Source organism: Oncorhynchus tshawytscha, unplaced genomic scaffold (assembly GCF_018296145.1).
Source record: "Oncorhynchus tshawytscha isolate Ot180627B unplaced genomic scaffold, Otsh_v2.0 Un_contig_7015_pilon_pilon, whole genome shotgun sequence".
Classification (NCBI taxonomy): domain Eukaryota; kingdom Metazoa; phylum Chordata; class Actinopteri; order Salmoniformes; family Salmonidae; genus Oncorhynchus; species Oncorhynchus tshawytscha.
In genome coordinates, this window is record NW_024609765.1 from 86650 (window position 1) to 104876 (window position 18227).

Here is an 18227-nt window from a genome sequence, read left to right on the forward strand (position 1 = left end):
TCTTCCCCATACAGCTCTGGTCAAAAGTACCACACTACATACAGTATCTGGGTTCTTAACCTCTGAACCCTTAACCATCGTTAAAATCCTTAACATAACTCACACTGATTAGAATACCTCAATACAGCCACAGTTACAGTTACAGTCCAGTCAGTCTTTGGCCTTGGTGAGAGGAGGATAGATACTGACTGACTCAGCAAGATGCTGTATACATGCTGAGTGGACCAAATGGATCAGATATCACCTGGCTGGGATATTAATAGGAGCAGTGTACCTGGCTGTGTCGTATTCATTGGGCACGGAAGAAAACAACCAAAACGGGGAGGGACCTACCTGAATTTGACCGATTTGTTGTGACTTGTTTGCTGCGGTCTGCACTAAAGAATATGACCCTGGCTTGGCTGTGTGTTCTGTTCTGATGTCCTGTGTGGTGAGCATCTGTTGTAGAGTAGGTAGTAGTGAGATGGGCCCTGATCCTAGATCAGCACACCTACTGTGAATTTGTTTTGTAAACCGGCTCTGTTCTGTTCTCTCCTCTATCCAGTTCCCCAGTGAGGAGGCATCAGCAGAGGGGGGCTGCCCAGCAGAGGGCCAACCGGCCTGGGTCAATGCCCTGGTGGGGAGGATCTTCTGGGACTTCCTCCGGGAGAAGTACTGGGTGGACCTGGTGGCCCACAAGATCCAGAAGAAGCTGAGTAAGATCAGGGTGAGTCTGGGAGTTGAGGAAGGGGATGGGGGTTGGTGGGTGTATGAGTAGGTGGGTTGGTGGATGGGTGGGAGTGTTGGTAGATGGATGGATGGATGGATGGATGGATGGGTTCATGGGTCAGTGGTTGGGTGGGTAGGTAGGGGGGTGGATGGAAGAATGGAAAAATGGAGGAAATGTCTGTATGTAAAGAAAATAATATCAATATCCTCCATGTCTCTGCACTACATGGTAAGTCCTATAGAATCCAACTACAGTGCATGATCCTCTCACTCTCACTGGGGCACTGGGTACTGGGGCACTGGGGTACTGGGGCACTGGGGTACTGGGGTACTGGGGGGCACTGGGGTACTGGGGCACTGGGGTACTGGGTACGGGGGCACTGGGACACTGAGGCACTGGGTACTGGGGCACTGGGGTACTGGGGCACTGGGGCACTAGGGTTCTAAGGTACTGGGGCACTAGGGTTCTAAGGTACTCGGGCACTGGGGTACTGCTCTGTGCTTGTTACTTATACAGTGGGGAGAACAAGTATTTGATACACTGCCGATTTGGCAGGTTTTCCTACTTACAAAGCATGTAGAGGTCTGTAAATCTTTGATCATAGGTACACTTCAAATGTGAGAGACGGAATCTAAAACAAAAATCCAGAAAATCACATTTTAATTAATTAATTTGCATTTTATTGCATGACATAAGTATTTGATCACCTACCAACCAGTAAGAATTCCGGCTCTCACAGACCTGTTAGTTTTTCTTTAAGAAGCCCTCCTGTTCTCCACTCATTACCTGTATTAACTGCACCTGTTTGAACTCGTTACCTGTATAAAAGACACCTGTCTTTTATACAGACCAGAGAGCTGTGTAAGGACATCAGGGTTAAAATTGTAGAGCTGCACAAGGCTGGGATGGGCTACAGGACAATAGGCAAGCAGCTTGGTGAGAAGGCAACAACTGTTGGTGCAATTATTAGAAAATGGAAGAAGTTCAAGATGACGGTCAATCACCCTCGGTCTGGGGCTCCATGCAAGATCTCACCTCGTAGGGCATCAATGATCATGAGGAAGGTGAGGGATCAGCCCAGAACTACACGGCAGGACCTGGTCAATGACCTGAAGAGAGCTGGGACCACAGTCTCAAAGAAAACCATTAGTAACACACTACGCCGTCATGGATTAAAATCCTGCAGCTCACGCAAGGTCCCCCTGCTCAAGCCAGCGCATGTCCAGGCCCGTCTGAAGTTTGCCAATGACCATCTGGATGATCCAGAGGAGGAATGGGAGAAGGTCATGTGGTCTGATGAGACAAAAATAGAGCTTTTTGGTCTAAACTCCACTCGCCGTGTTTGGAGAAAGATGTAGGATGAGTACCACCCCAAGAACACCATCCCAACCGTGAAGCATGGAGGTGGAAACATCATTCTTTGGGGATGCTTTTCTGCAAAGGGGAGAGGACGACTGCACCGTATTGAGGGGAGGATGGATGGGGCCATGTATCGCGAGATCTTGGCCAACAACCTCCTTCCCTCAGTAAGAGCATTGAAGATGGGTCGTGGCTGGGTCTTCCAGCATGACAACGACCCAAAACACACAGCCAGGGCAACTAAGGAGTGGCTCCGTAAGAAGCATCTCAAGGTCCTGGAGTGGCCTAGCCAGTCTCCAGACCTAAACCCAATAGAAAATATTTGGAGGGAGCTGAAAGTCCTTATTGCCCAGCGACAGCCCCGAAACCTGAAGGATCTGGAGAAGGTCTGTTTGGAGGAGTGGGCCAAAATCCCTGCTGCAGTGTGTGCAAACCTGGTCAAGAACTACAGGAAAGGTTTCTGTACCAAATATTAAGTTCTGCTTTTCTGATGTATCAAATACTTATGTCATGCAATAAAATGCTGATTAATTACTTAAAAATCATACGTGATTTTCTGGATTTTTGTTTTAGATTCCATCTCTCGCAGTTGAAGTGTACCTATGATAAAAATTACAGACTTCTACATGCTTTGAAAGTGGGAAAACCTGCCAAATCGGCAGTGTATCAAATACTTGTTCTCCCCACTGTACATCAGTCATACTGTTGAGCACAAGGTTAGATGAGGGCAGCAGGCCATCAACATTGGAGAGTGGAAAGGGGGATGAGAGAAGAGGGTAGGGTTAATGCCTTGTCAGCTCACTCTATCATTGGCTGCAGCTCCCCATCACTTGCTTTTCTCCCGATCTCACACACACTCACACATGCATACACACTTGCACGCTCACACATGCATGCATGTACACACACACACATGCACACACACTCCCCCACACACACACACACACACACACATACACCATGCACACACACGTCATACATTTTATGAACACCATCATTGTATGTTGTCCTACAGTTGCCGTACTTTGTGAATGAACTGAAGTTGGCTGATCTGGACATGGGTACCTGCATACCTCAGGCGCTCAGCATCTCCAAACCCTCACTGGACCACAGAGGTAGGGGGGTGTGTGTGTGTGTGTGTGTGTGTGTGTGTGTGTGTGTGTGTGTGTGTGTGTGTGTGTGTGTGTGTGTGTGTGTGTGTGTGTGTGTGTGTGTGTGTGTGTGTGTGTGTGTGCATCTGTATCTTTCCCCTGCTCAGATTGACATCCAGCACGCACACACATTACTTTCTCAGACCAGACCCAGTGCTGACTTTATCCAATTTGTGTCCTACTCTAAGATTGAGTCCCAAATGGCACCCTATTCCCTTTAGAGTTCACTACTTTTGACCAGGTCTGTCACTATAAAGGGAATGGGGTGCCACTTATCCTTCCTATAGTCTTCCTCCGCAGGATTAGCAATCCACTTAACATTGATCTACCTACACACACAATAACAAGCTAATGCTACTTCCCATCAGGCACCTATTGTCATTCGTCTCAATTTGCCATATGACACTGAATGACAATACTACATCTGCCACCTCCCTTTCCCTTTATGATAACATGACAACAATAATGGTTGTCTCGAATAGGAAATCATGATTTGATCCAAAATGTATGTGTGTGTGTGCAAATCTCTCACTTCTGTATCACCTTCATAAAGACCTCTCATTTCAAGGGCTTTATTGGCATGGGAAACATGTGTTAACATTGCCAAAGCAAGTGAGGTAGACAACATACAAAGTGAATATATAAAGTGAAAAACAACAAAAATTAACAGTAAACATTACACATACAGAAGTTTCAAAACAGTAAAGACATTACAAATGTCATATTATATATATATACAGTGTTTTAGCAATGTACAAATGGTTAAAGGACACAAGATAAAATAAATAAGCATAAATATGGGTTGTATTTACAATGGTGTTTGTTCTTCACTGGTTGCCCTTTTCTCGTGACCTCTCTCTCTCTACCCCTCCCTCCAGGCCTGTGGTTGGAGATGGAGGTGGTGTATACAGGCTGCCTACAGATGACCCTGGAGACGAAGTTGAACCTGTGTAAACTGGGGAAGGAGAAGTCCATTGGGGTGGATGCTGACGGACACATCCCAGAGACCAGCCAAGTAGGGTAAGACCTGATCCCTATGTCCTCGTACACCACAGATCAGCCTACATCTCAGATACACTGTTAGGGCTCATGCTGTGTGTGTGTGTGTGTGTTCATGTGTTTGTTTGTATAAAGAAGACAGTTTTGTAACCCTGATTACTGATTAGAACGAAGATAGAAGTTGTACCATGACTCATGATGACTCACAATCATTTGGATCCAAATGCAGTATTTAAAGTATTTAGTATGTGTGTGTCTCAGCTCCAAGCCCAGGCTGTGTGTATTAGCTGACAGTGATGAGGAGTCCTCCAGTGCCGGCTCGTCTGATGAGGAGGAGGTGCCGCCTACTGAACCCCAGGGAACTCTGGGAGATAAGAGCACAGGCACGCCACCACCACCACCAGCGACTGATGGGTAAATTGATAGTGTCCCAAATGGCACCCTATTCCCTATGGGCATGGTCAGAGGTAGTGCACCATAGAAGGAATAACGCTCCATTTGGGACACAGGTCATGACATTTATTTTTTACATTCTTTAATGACAAGATGTTAACCCTTGTACTGTTTTGTTCACTGGATGAGAGACTGTTGTTGTCCCTTTAAAGTGAGTTCCACAGTTGAGCATTTCTTTTTAAGTTTGTGAGAGTGTTTTTATTGAGCTGCGTTTCATGACTCCTCTCAGTGGGAGTGGTGGGAGCACCGGCAGACGGTTCCTGAGGTTCGTGGACAAGATCGCCTCGTCCAAGTACTTCCAGAAGGCCACGGAGAACGAGTACATCAAGAAGAAGATCGCTGAGGTCTCCAACATGCCACTGATGCTCACTGTGGAAGTTCTAGAACTCTCAGGGACTCTGGCTGTCAACATTCCACCTCCCCCTACTGACAGGATATGGTACTACAAACCTGCTAGCTTTAACCATATGAATAGAATCATTCTAGTTCTGTGGTTGTATATCATTCTATAGATACACTGAACTGAAAGGTACATTGGCTCTTGTTTTTGTTTAAGTCTCAAGCAGGTCTTTCTTACTGTCTTTATTTTTGTCTCCCTGACTCTCCCTCTCTCTTTCTGTCTTCCCCCACAGGTACAGTTTCCGTGTGCCTCCCAGGCTGGACCTGCGTGTGCGTCCCATGCTAGGGGAGAGGGAGGTCACCTTCACACACGTCACAGAGTGGATCGAGAAGAAGCTGAGTCGAGAGTTTCAGGTCAGTCTGTCCTCCACCTGTGAGGTGGTACCTGAACATGACATCATACACGAGACTGTCATCATGATATAGTGCTGTGGTCAAGGTAAGCGTAGGTCCAAGCATGATGATACTGTAGCAACAGAATGGTTGTTTGATTCCTGTCTGGACTTACTGTACTCATAGGTAAGGGGCAGAAGTGTTTGCATCAGCTATTCTCATATCTACACATAGCTTGACTAATACAGTTGTCCCAAATGATGTGTACTACTATAAATCCAATCCCAGCCATCTGGTACCACATCAGTGTTAAGGTGCACCATACAGTGTTATGTTGATCCTGCAAGTTGCTAGGACTTCATCTTCTGTATTGTTATCTATGTATATTTGTTTAGCATTGCTTGTTGTTCTTGCGTCCACTGCAGAAGGAGTTTGTGATGCCCAACATGGATGACCTCTATCTTCCTCTCATGTCCTCCGTGCTGGACAACCCTCCAGCAGCCCAGCATTCTCCAGCCCACTCCTCACGCCGCTCCTCCAACGACTCCCAGTACTACGTGTCTGAATAGCGCCTCACTGTGGCAGTGGATGGAGAAGAAAATAAATGGAAAACCAGTGGGCATGGATCCACAGTGGATTCTGAGCAGATAGGGCTTGGTTCAGTCCTAGCTTGTGAGGGGTGGTCATAGCGAAGCCTGTGGCGGGCATGTACAACATGGCATGACTGGAGAGTGGCATGCAGGAGACAGTGGCATGGTTATTTTCTGAGCAGGGACTGGTATAATCGCATTGAGCCTGGTATAGCGCCCAGCCCTACTGACTGAACTTAGACAGCACTTTGCAATAGAGAAGTGATCTGCGATAGTCCTGTAATGAACCAGGCTGACGTTTATTGGGATGAGTCTTCTCCGTGAGGCAGAACGATTTCCACTAGATGGAACAGCAAAAATTCGATATTGGCACTATTGTAAAAATTCATACACAAAAATGGGCTTTTTGGTCTTAAGTTTAGGGTTAAGGATACGTTTTCAAATCAGATTTAGACTTTGTGGCAGTGCCAGTAAGGGACCACTCTGCATAGCTGCCTCCAGAACAAAATACACTAAGCTGTGTAATGAAGACAGTGAGTGTGTCCCAGTTGGCACCATATATATATCATAGGAGGTTGCAACCATGTTCGATAACATTCCACCAATTCCATTCGTCGTTAACACAAGCCCATTCTCCGCAATTAAAGTGCCACCAACCCCCTGTGCTATATGGTGCACTGCTTTTGACCAGGACCCTGCTATGGTAGTGCACTACATAGGGAATAGGGTGCCATTTTGAATAAAACAGCAATAGGTAGATATGTTCACTTGAAGGAAAGTGAATATGGGCATTACTGGTATGAACTGTCACTGTACGATGACTATGCTGTGATATACTGAATCGGTTTGTCCTCAACCCTTGAAGGTGAGCGGTGTACTCATGTTGTCCAGTGGGCTGGCCAGAACAGTGGTATGTTACTGGCCTGACAAAATGGACTCCCTGAACAATTCCTATTTTAAAAGTGATTGTAGCCCAGAGTAGATTCCTAGGAGATTATTGGTTCTTTAAAACGTTCCATCATCAAATGGCTTTGAGTGGATTTTTGGACAGCGTACCCCCTCTTCATTCATCGACAATAAAGCATGTAGAAATGGACAGGCAATCAAGATATTGTGGGAATAATAAAACTTCATAAAAATACAGTACAAATACATGATTAAGATATCTAGTGCATCTTTATTGGTCAATTGCATACAAGGTCCAACCAAAATTTGACTTCCGTTTTTAACCGTGAGCCACCAGTGGTATAGTGGAGGGAAGCCACAAGTGCTCTTGTTTAGCCATCATTTGTTTTGTGTGTGTGTGTGTGTGGGGGGGAAGAGGTGATACATTGAAAGTATAGGGAGTTACTTCTTCCCCACGACCAGTTTTATTTACCAATACATCACCGTGCCACCATTAGTCACTTATCCAAATTGGTCCCCCAAATGGCAGCCCATTCTATATTTATACAGGAAATAGGGTGTCATTTGGGCCCTGAACAAAAGTAGTAGACTATATGGGGAATAGGGTGCCATTTGGGACATTGGCAGTCTAAACTAAGCTGAAGCTTAATTGAAAAGAATAGCCAAACACCACCTGGATAGACAAGACTGTTTTATTAGAAGACTGTTACTATAAGAACTTGTTTCTCTGTTGAGCTAGTTAGAACGGTGGACCACCATCACGTCTAAGCCTCCTCTGGCAATGGTTCGGCGGGCAGTTTATTCAGCACGTCCTTCTTCAGTGGGCCCTGTAGGTCAAAAGTCACAGCAGGGTCAACAGAAGTCCAGTATTAAAGCAACAGGTTCACCCAGACATGGGTCATGTCAGCTGAGAACGAGGATAATGTCTCAAATGGCACCCTATATAGTGCACTACGTTTTACCAGAGCACTATGGTTGCCATTTGGAACGCGTTAGAGAGAGCACCACTCCACCTCGTTCCCCATCATGCTCCAGTCCACATCCCTTTAATTCCACATCTCAATTCCCTTGACCTTATTTTTCTGAGCACTATTCAGAATCCAGCTAATACACATCCAATTTCGCAATTGTCATAGCATTAGATCACACCAGGGGGTCAAGCAAAATAAAACATATCTTTTAAAAAAAACACGTTAAAAGTATTGATTGTTGAAGATGTTCGAAAGATACAGGGTTTGACAGGAACAGGTATTCCAACAAACACGGGAAAATCTTTCATCACTATTCCTGTATTATCAATGACTAGGACAACAGTCATGCCGTAGTCACTTTCGATACAGGGTGTCCGCCTTCACACAAACACTTCAGTGCCTCCACCCCAACCTACGCTGTCCCTACATAAACCTACAGCCTTCCCCTTTACTTACCCACACTCCTCCCTCCATCACTAACATGGTCCGTCAGTCCCACTCCTCCCTCCATCACTAACATGGTCCGTCAGTCCCACTCCTCCCTCCATCACTAACATGGTCCGTCAGTCCCACTCCTCCCTCCATCACTAACATGGTCCGTCAGTCCCACTCCTCCCTCCATCACTAACATGGTCCGTCAGTCCCACTCCTCCCTCCATCACCTCCATCACTCCATCACATGGTCCGTCAGTCCCACTCCTCCCTCCATCACTAACATGGTCCGTCAGTCCCACTCCTCCCCATCACTAACATTGTCCTTCAGTCCCACTCCTCCCCATCACTAACATTGTCCTTCAGTCCCACTCCTCCCTTCATCACTAACATTCTCCGTCAGTCCCACTCCTCCCTTCATCAATAACATTGTCCATCAGTCCCACTCCCCTCTACAATGATTCAGCTCACTCCCACATCCATCCACAGCCAGCGGGCCCTTCCACCCAGGCACAAACCCAGCCGGTACCCACCATGAAGGCCCTCTTCTCCTGGGGGGTCTGGAAGTGACCGTAGCCAAACTTGGATGTGGTGTCGATGAACTTGAGGTCAATGGTCTCCTTGGACTTGCGTGATGTGTGCACTAGCATGGACTGTGAGAGAGAAGCACATGACCACACACACAAGTGGTTAGAGTTCAACACAAGGTCAAATATATCTCATGCTTTTTCATCCCCAACTCCTATGGTCATGTTTTCCTCTCTGGCATCAGTGGTTTGATTCCTTCACTATTATTCAGAAATTAAAACATCATACATCATCTGCACAGAGGTAGTTGTCACTAACACATGGGCACTGTACCTTTCTCAGGGTGAGGACACGTTTCTTACAGCCGATCACACAGCCCTTCAGCATCAAGAAGTCATTTTTCACGTCACCATAGTGGGGGAAACCTCCCTACAGACAGAAAACAGGAGAGGATGGATGAATAATTATACAGATTAAACAAGTAGTACACCACATTAATGGCCACAACCTGCAATACATACTCTATTATAGTGCAAATACTGGCCATATACCCATCTTGCATGACATACCCATATCTAACTGCCTGTAGCTCAGGACCTGAAGCAAGGATATGCATATTCTTGATACCATTTGAAAGGAAACACTTTGAAATTTGTGGAAATGTGAAAGGAATGTAGGAGAATATAACAATAGATCTGGTAAAAGATAATACAAAAATAAAATACATCTTTGAAATGCAAGAGGAAGGCCATAATGTATTGTTCCAGCTAAGGTGGAATTTCAATTTTGGCCACTAGATGGCAGCAGTGTATTTTCAACATTTTAGGCTGATCCAACGAACCATTGCATTAATGTTCAAAATGTTGTATCAAGACTACCCAAATGTGCCTAATTTGTTTATTAATAACTTTAAAGTTCAAAACTGTGCACTCTCCTCAAACAGCATGGTATTATTTCACTGTAATAGCTACTGTAAATTGGACAGTGCAGTTAGCTTAAATTCTTGTTAAGCTTTCTGCCCATATAAGATGTCCTGGGAAATGTTACTTACAACCTCATGCTAATCACATTAGCCTATGTTAGCTCAACAGTCCTGTGGATGGGACACGATCCCGAAGAAGTTTGAACCAACAATCAGAATTAGAATGGTTACCATGTTATAGCACATCATTTCCAGGCTCAGTACCATGTCAATAACATTATATTACCATGGGTGTGATAGTCTTCTGGGTGGTGTCGTAGTTAGTGGAAGCGTTGTTCTTGATCACTTTGCCATCCTGGACATGGATCCCTTTGCCAATACGGTAGATCTGTAGACCAGAGTAAAACACTGAAACAGCATGATGGTGGTGAACCACAGTCTAAGCAGTACAGTATGAACCTCTACGTAATTACAGTCACAACAGAACCCAAACTAATTCCAGTTGAATACGCAACTCAAACATCCACACAGATCGTTCATTAACAAAGTATAATATACGAAGAAAACTATTTTACAAAGTAGTCAGTCCCTTTGAGGTCAAAACACCTATTTTTCAAGGAACACTTGGTCATCTAAATGAATTCCACATGCCCATCTCAACTAATGAATTCCACATGCCCATCTCAACTAATGAATTCCACATGCCCATCTCATCTAAATGAATTCCACATGCCCATCTCATCTAAATGAATTCCACATGCCCATCTCATCTAAATGAATTCCACATGCCCATCTCATCTAATGAATTCCACATGCCCATCTCATCTAATGAATTTCACATGCCCATCTCATCTAATGAATTTCACATGCCCATCTCATCTAATAAATCTCACATGCCCATCTCATCTAATGAATTTCACATGCCCATCTCATCTAAATGAATTTCACATGCCCATCTCATCTAAATGAATTTCACATGCCCATCTCATCTAAATGAATTTCACATGCCCATCTCATCTAATGAATTTCACATGCCCATCTCATCTAATAAATCTCACATGCCCATCTCATCTAATGAATTTCACATGCCCATCTCATCTAAATGAATTTCACATGCCCATCTCATCTAAATGAATTTCACATGCCCATCTCATCTAAATGAATTTCACATGCCCATCTCATCTAAATGAATTTCACATGCCCATCTCATCTAAATGAATTTCACATGCCCATCTCATCTAAATGAATTTCACATGCCCATCTCATCTAATGAATTTCACATGCCCATCTCATCTAAATGAATTTCACATGCCCATCTCATCTAAATGAATTCCACATGCCCATCTCATCTAATGAATTTCACATGCCCATCTCATCTAGAGCCCTGGTGCTGCGGACCTTCTTGTTGAGCTCTGTGCGGTGGTGGTAGCCCTTCTGGCCGGCACGGGCAATGGTGTAGCCCACACGGGAAGGGTGCCAGGCTCCGATACAGGCCACCTTACGGAGGCCCTTGTGAGTCTTCCTGGGCAGTTTCTTCACTCCCCAACGACTGGTCACACCTGACAACCAATAGGAAAACCAGTAGGAAATGGGTTACGTCACAGGACCAGCCAATAGAATATAATAGCTGAATAGTAATATACCGTCAGTCAGCAGACATTGACATGCATCTTTTACTAATTAGATTATATGAGCAGGTAGAAAAACTCTGGGTCTTTGAGCCATTCTGTTGGATCTAGAGACATGTCTCAACTTTGGAGATATTATAACCAATGGTACTGCCATGTCTTTAATGTCCATATAGATTTCTAACACTCATCCCCAGGCTGAGTGACAACTCATATGGTCATTCTCAACAACAAAAATCTCTCTCTGGCATCAGTGGTTTGATTCCTTCACTATTATTCAGAAATTAAAACATTATACATCATCTGCACAGAGGACATTGTCACATTTGGTAGCAAGACAGAACAAATGGATGAGTGGGAGATCTGTGAATATCTTCTACGGTGACCCTTTTACCTCGACGACCAAGTACCTTAAAACCTCTTACCTTTCATCCCATGACCTTTGGTGACCCCGATGACGTCTATCATCTCGTCCTGGTAGAAGACTGAGGACACAGGGACGGGCTGCTCCAGCTTCTCCTTGACCCAGTCCACCTTCTCGGAGATGGTGCCGCCGTTCAGCTGCACCTCCATGATATGGGCCTTCTTAGCTTTGAGGGGCAGCAGGCGAATCTAGAGAGACACAATTATAAAATGTACAGAAGCCAGCAAGATTCACACGCAACTTTAGTGCCTCCACTCCCTTCACTTCCACACTGACTAAATATGATTTATTTTAGGATTCAGTCTCTGATCCAAGATTAGCTTCTCTTTCCCCAATCCTACCCATTATTGGGGGAAATGTCAAGATCAGCGCCTAGGGCAGGGTTGTCGAACTCATTTTGCCCCGGGAGCCGCAGTCGGTCTACAACGACATCCGGAAGGCCGCACTGAATTTTGTAAAATATTTACTTGCCACCAATTTGCAAAAATGCATCCTCTATCCACCCCCTCCAATGCTCACTCTGTCTAGCTTTCATTTGGGAGATTATAACAAGCTAGACAATTTCAAGAAACTATGAATGTAGGTCTATTATTTCTACAGTTTCGTTTTGGTTTTAGTCATTTTAAAGCTTTTAAAGTTTGTTTTCCTACATACACAAATCTAAAATGATATATACAACATGATTTTTTAAATATATCTATACACCCGCGGGCTGTATGTTTGACACCTCTGGTGTAGAGGCAACTTCACCCTACAGTCCTGTGAGTCATCAGTCAGGTCTCCGATAGCCTTGTCTATTTGTGCGGCCTTGACTCATATGGTCATGTTTTCCTCTCTGGCATCAGTGGTTTGATTCCTTCACTATTATTCAGAAATTAAAACATCATACATCATCTGCAGAAAGAGAAAAAACATCTGCCAAATGTGACACCGACCATAAGAATTATCAAGACCGCTAGAACAGATCTGGAACCAGGTGAATACTCTCACTGGAGACATGATTCACATTGCTCTATCCTCACATCTTACAGTAATCATCTCTCTGCTTCGACAAACAGACAATACCCTGAATTCAACCAGTAACATTGAGTAATGTTTGTTGCCAACACAAACTTTCCTCAAGTGCAGTCGAGGTACTGCTCCTCACAGGAGTATTTTTAAACTGTCATTTGAAACTCCATACTCTAGTACTCCTCTGCATGTGTGCGCGCGAGAGAGAGAAGACATTTGTTCGCAACGGGGGTCTTGAGATTAGGGAAGGTTTTTCCCCCCTTTCAGTTGCCATGTGACTGGTAGGAGCTGGGTAGGCTATAACTCAGACAGCCGTGCCCGTTCTGAAGGGAGGTCCTTGGGGTGGAGACAGATGAACCCCAGGGATACCACCAGCTGTCACTTACCACAAGCCAATAGAAACTCACTGAGGATAGGAGTGGAGGATTTCTGTTGGATCACATGATTGATAAGAGGGTTCTATGTACCTGAGTGTGGATGAGGACCCGGATGGATGTGCAGTATTTCTTCATGTTATTAAAGTCTTTCTCCAGCTGCTTCTTGCCACTCTCGTCTGTCCACTTCTTGGCATACTTGGTGAATGCCTTCTTCTTGCTCTTGTACCTGGAAGAGTTTACATACAGGGTAGAGATTGAAAAATAATCTCTTGATCACATGTTACTTCCCCCTCCTTCTCTGGCATCAGCGGTTTGATTTCAACACCATTATTCAGAAATTAAAACATCAAACATCATCTGCACAGAGGTCAGTCACAGTCTATATTTCAATGTGCCCCACCAGCTTTTGTAGAATCTGCGCTTGCACTCGTCACTGAGGTGCTCGGCGAAGATGGTCTTGAAGGACCTCAGGCCACGGACTGTGTCGATGTACCCAACAACCCCCACCACCATCACAGGCGGAGTCTCGATGATAGTGACCGCCTCCACAGACTCACGTTTGGCTTGCTCTGTTGAGAGAGGAGATATGGGTCAGTTGCCACAAATATGATAAAGACAAATGGCCTATGTGTAGCCTACAGGAGGAACGACAAAGTGTCATATCAATGTCAGAGCAGAACAGAGGAAGACTAGGGTTGAAAACAGAGCTGGGCTCTATGGTCAATGCCACATGTTCTCTCTCTGGCATCAGCGGTTTGATTCCATCACCATTATTCAGAAATGAAAACATCATACAGCGTCTTCTCAGAGATCCTTGTCTAGACAGGACAAACAGATCTGGGACCAGGTCTAATTCTCTCATGGCTCTTACTCCTGGTTCACATATACATTGTTCTATCCAAATCTTACATCATCCCACACTGTAAGGCAGACTGTACATACTCAGGCCAGTGCGGTGCACCTCACGCAGGATGTGAGTCATGCCGGCCTTGTAGCCCATGAAGGCGGTGAGGTGGACGGGCTGGCTGGGGTCGTCCTGGGGCCAGCTGCGGGGCTTCCCCCGGTGCTTCTTGCTGCGCTTGCAGGGCAGGAAGCCCATGTGCCCATGGCGGGGCGCGTGGAATTTACGGTGAGACTGGGAGGGGGCGAAACAGATGTTCACGTTAATTCACTTCTGATAATGCTTCAAGGGCTCTAAAACCCCAGGTTATTGCTGTGCTTTACCCTTGATAAAGTTGATTTTGATGTCTATTTTTAACATTTCAGTTGAATTCATATCACCCTTCTCTGAAGTATCAAACATGGGTTACTACATCTTGGCTCTAAACAGAACTATAACTAGTAATATAATAACCTACAAGGATTAGTGAAAACAAGTACAATATAAACTAATAACTTATCAATAACATAGAAAACAAAGCACAGGCTGGTCCCAGACTAGACATAACATATTAAATGTAAATCCAGGACAGTCCAATATGATACATTTGGTTACATAAAGACAGAGGGCAAACAGGAAAGTAGGGTGGTTGGTCGGGTTAGGTGTATAACGCCAACGTCTAGCAAACCAAAGGTGGAGAGTACAAATCTCAAACAACTTTTACATTTCAGCTAATTAGCAACCTTTTAACTACCCTGCAACTACTTAACATGTTAGCTAACCCTATTGATATATTATATATATTTTTTTGCTCCTTTGCACCCCAGTATCTCTACTTGCACATCTATCACTCCAGTGTTTAATTGCTAAATTGTAATTACTTCACCACCACGGCCTATTTATTGCCTTACCTCCCTAATCTTACCTCATTTGCACACATTGTATATAGACATTTTCTATTGTGTTATTGACTGTACGCTTGTTTATTCCATGTGTAACTCTGTGTTGTTGTTTGTGTCTCACTGCTTTGCTTTATCTTGGCCAGGTCACAGTTGTAAATGAGAACTTGTTCTCAACTGGCCTACCTGGTTAAATAAAGATTAAATAAAATGTTAATAGAAATAACCCAATTCCTAATATCTTAACCCTTTGCCTATCTAACTTTAGCCACCTAGCTAGAATTCGTAACCTATCATATGTTTCACAATTTAAAATTCATATGTTCCGAATTTGTAACATATTACACGAAATGGGTGATGACAACAAATTAATACCTACCATATGAAATGTAAAATATTACACTAAATGGAGTGTCTCGGAATTTACATACAGAATAAAATGAAATGCTCGGGGTACAAGTTGAAGAACCAGATCCTTCCCAGGGGTGGGGGGGTATAGCCCTGAAGAATCCCCAAAATCACCTCCTCCCCATTCGTACCATCAGTAACCCACACATCCTACGTGTTTATGACAGACGTCTTGTCCAGATTAGCTCGGTGCCAAGAACAGGTGTCAGGAAGAGGCCTAACGGCTGCATTCTGAGAATGAATGGCCATGTTGTGTGCCCTGTCAACCTCGGAGCTTCAGTAACGGCTGCTCAAGACAAGTGTCTGTGTGCTGAACAGCCCATACACTGACTAATACAGGCAAAGAGACGGTCTTGAGAAATTTAGTGACGATCAAGATTCATTAGCCATCAGAACACATGCAGAGTAATAGTGGAAAATTCATTTTACAGGGATCAACATACCCACACTAGAAATATGCCTTCATAAGCTGACTGAACAGACTAGTGTATTTCTGTGAAAGCAAAAAAATAATATTGCAAATGGACCAATAATGCAAGCGCTGTACATTTATGTGCACATCGGAGATTTGAAAGACAGACGAAAACCTGTGGGAAAGGTGTTGCATTGATGTCAATAAATTAATTTCTGTCCACACAAAACAAATCCTTCATTATTCAAACCAAGTTAGTAGCACAACTAATGGGAAATATTTCCTATACAGCATTCATTACAAATTAATACTTGAGAAACTCAAATAAAGAAAACGTCTCTAAAAAGTCATTGTGACTGCAGATGATTCTGAGGTAGCCGAGAAACAACAGCCAAAGTCCAGAGAAATGAGCATATTACCGATGTTGAGGCCATGTACAAAAAGCACAACGCCATTGCCCTCTTGCACATGGCATACTGAGAAAGAACAGCGAGCATGCAACGTGTTCAACAAGTTGTCTTAATACTCAACAAAACACATCAGAAACTTAAAATCAAACCATACACACATAAACAAACACAAACAGAGCCCCTGACCGAAGTTAGTAGACCCCAAGGTGCCCTTCAGGTTAGAAATATAGAAAAGACAGCCGGACCACTGACCATGTCTGTGTGTGCCGTCCAGGCAAGGGACAGAAAGAGATAGGAACAAGTGCTGATGTCAGAGTCATACTCAAGATGTTACTCTGTGCAAGGGCTCTAATTTGGTGGCTGGCCCAGTTAAGGAGCCGTATTCATTTTCAAACAAGACCAGGGCTGCCAGCACTGGCTCATGGTGGGCCTCTGGTGGTGGGTCATGTGGTGGGGTGCCCAGACAACTGGTTGCAGACATCTGTGGGGAGAGAGAGACATCTACTGTTTATCTACTGTTACTGTACCAATTCATAACATGTTTGGGAGGAGGACTTAGTATATGTAGGCTTAAAAGGCTCTTATGAAGATTGAATGCATGACAAGGTTCAAGGGTATTTATTAGTCACTTTTACGAGCTAATAAACATGACATGTTTTCCCAGTGCAAAACAAATCAAATTTTATTTGTCACATACACATGGTTAGCAGATGTTAGTGCGAGTGTAGCGAAATGCTTGTGCTTCTAGTTCCGACAATGCAGTAATAACCAACAAGTAATCTAGCTAACAATTCCAAAACTACTACCTTATAGACACAAGTGTAAGGGGATAAGAATATGTGCATAAAGATATATGAATGAGTGATGGTACAGAGCAGCATAGGCAAGATACAGTAGATGGTATTGAGTGCAGTGTATACATATGAGATGAGTATGTAAACCAAGTGGCATAGTTAAAGTGGCTAGTGATACATGTATTACATAAGGATGCAGCAGATGATATAGAGTACAGTGTATACACGTATACATATGAGATGAATAATGTAGGGTATGTAAACATTATATTAGGTAGCATTGTTTAAAGTGGCTAGTGATATATTTTACATCATTTCCCATCACGGGATTGTTTTTAAGCTAAAAAAAAAAAAATAGCAAAAATATAGGATAATAACAATAGCTATTCAAACCGCTAAATGACTTCATAATGCAATTGTTTTCCTGACAACTATTTACCAATTTTGAGACATAACTGTCGGTCACCGTAGAGTACAATACAACATATCTAAGGAACGCGCTAGCTACAAGCAGTAAAAATATTAATGGCACGCAAAACGTGTGGGACAGAACAAAGGACACGTTCTTTGGCCCCAATTCAAAATCTGAGCCAACAAAGTGGATATTGGTCAAATCCGTCATAATTTGTGTGTTCCAACAGGACCACAAGGTGGTAACTAAAATCCGGGTCTGATATACTTGACTATTTTCGCTGCATAATATTTAAAGTTCTCCTTCTCTGGGTTAGAAAATAATTCGGCTAAATGCTAACCCCAGTTCTTAGAAACTGGTAGCAACGTTAGTCATATAGAAATAGTTTTTTTTGGTGACGATGACATGAACAAGCTTTGCGGTTGACATCCATACAAGTATTACTCCCATTTTTACCCAAACATGAGTGTCAAATACACAAAAAGTCTTAATATAGGCTAATTTGGATTGGCGGCAACGAGGAGATTCTGGATCTAGCTGAAATTATCACCCCCACGTGGCACATGCGTAGCGTTTTCATGGCATTTCCATTGTTTTAGTCGAACTCTTTACTACTTTAGATAACTAACTAACTACCTGATCTAGTCGCGGGAAAATACCTCCATCTGATAATCGTAACGCGTATCATTAATAGTTTCATTAATACAACTTACTGTAACAAGTCATCCTCTTCAGCTCACTACCCTCAACTAGATTTGCGCACACTGATGACTTTCTGAACGTTTTTTCGTAATTTGATGTTTTATGCCACCTTGTGGAC

General features: G+C 43.7%; 2 protein-coding genes and 1 non-coding gene across 3 annotated transcripts in view; 1 reads left to right on the forward strand and 2 right to left on the reverse strand.

The window, feature by feature from the left end:
- LOC112225806 (testis-expressed protein 2-like) overlaps positions 1-7434 on the forward strand; it is a 39738-nt gene extending 32304 nt beyond the window's left edge. The window contains exons 6-12 of the mRNA XM_042317753.1: positions 545-706; positions 3084-3183; positions 4098-4239; positions 4480-4632; positions 4901-5110; positions 5304-5424; positions 5829-7434. Of these exons, the coding sequence (XP_042173687.1) occupies positions 545-706; positions 3084-3183; positions 4098-4239; positions 4480-4632; positions 4901-5110; positions 5304-5424; positions 5829-5972 (1032 nt within the window). The 3' untranslated portion in view covers positions 5973-7434. The remainder of the gene's footprint in view (positions 1-544; positions 707-3083; positions 3184-4097; positions 4240-4479; positions 4633-4900; positions 5111-5303; positions 5425-5828) is intronic.
- A 143-nt stretch (positions 7435-7577) lies between these two features.
- On the reverse strand, positions 7578-18217 carry LOC112226336 (60S ribosomal protein L3-like). Its single transcript, XM_042317754.1, has 11 exons — positions 18121-18217; positions 16454-16682; positions 14135-14327; positions 13593-13761; positions 13283-13418; positions 11806-11992; positions 11151-11311; positions 10039-10140; positions 9164-9259; positions 8836-8955; positions 7578-7726 (listed from the first exon to the last, which is right to left on the reverse strand). Exons 2-11 carry the CDS (start codon positions 16454-16456, stop codon positions 7664-7666), a joined length of 1230 nt encoding a protein of 409 aa, XP_042173688.1. The 5' UTR covers positions 16457-16682; positions 18121-18217; the 3' UTR covers positions 7578-7663.
- Positions 8116-8241, reverse strand: LOC112226356. The gene has a single exon (XR_002949726.2). It is a non-coding gene; the product is annotated as a small nucleolar RNA SNORA71 (small nucleolar RNA).
- Positions 18218-18227: the final 10 nt, after the last annotated feature.

Coding starts and splice junctions, on each gene's coding strand:
- LOC112226336 (XM_042317754.1), bottom strand. Junction 13,762..14,134: donor GGTGCACCGCACTGGCCTGA/GTATGTACAGTC, acceptor CTCTCTCAACAG/AGCAAGCCAAACGTGAGTCT. Junction 10,141..11,150: donor GCACAGAGCTCAACAAGAAG/GTCCGCAGCACC, acceptor TCTGGTCTACAG/ATCTACCGTATTGGCAAAGG.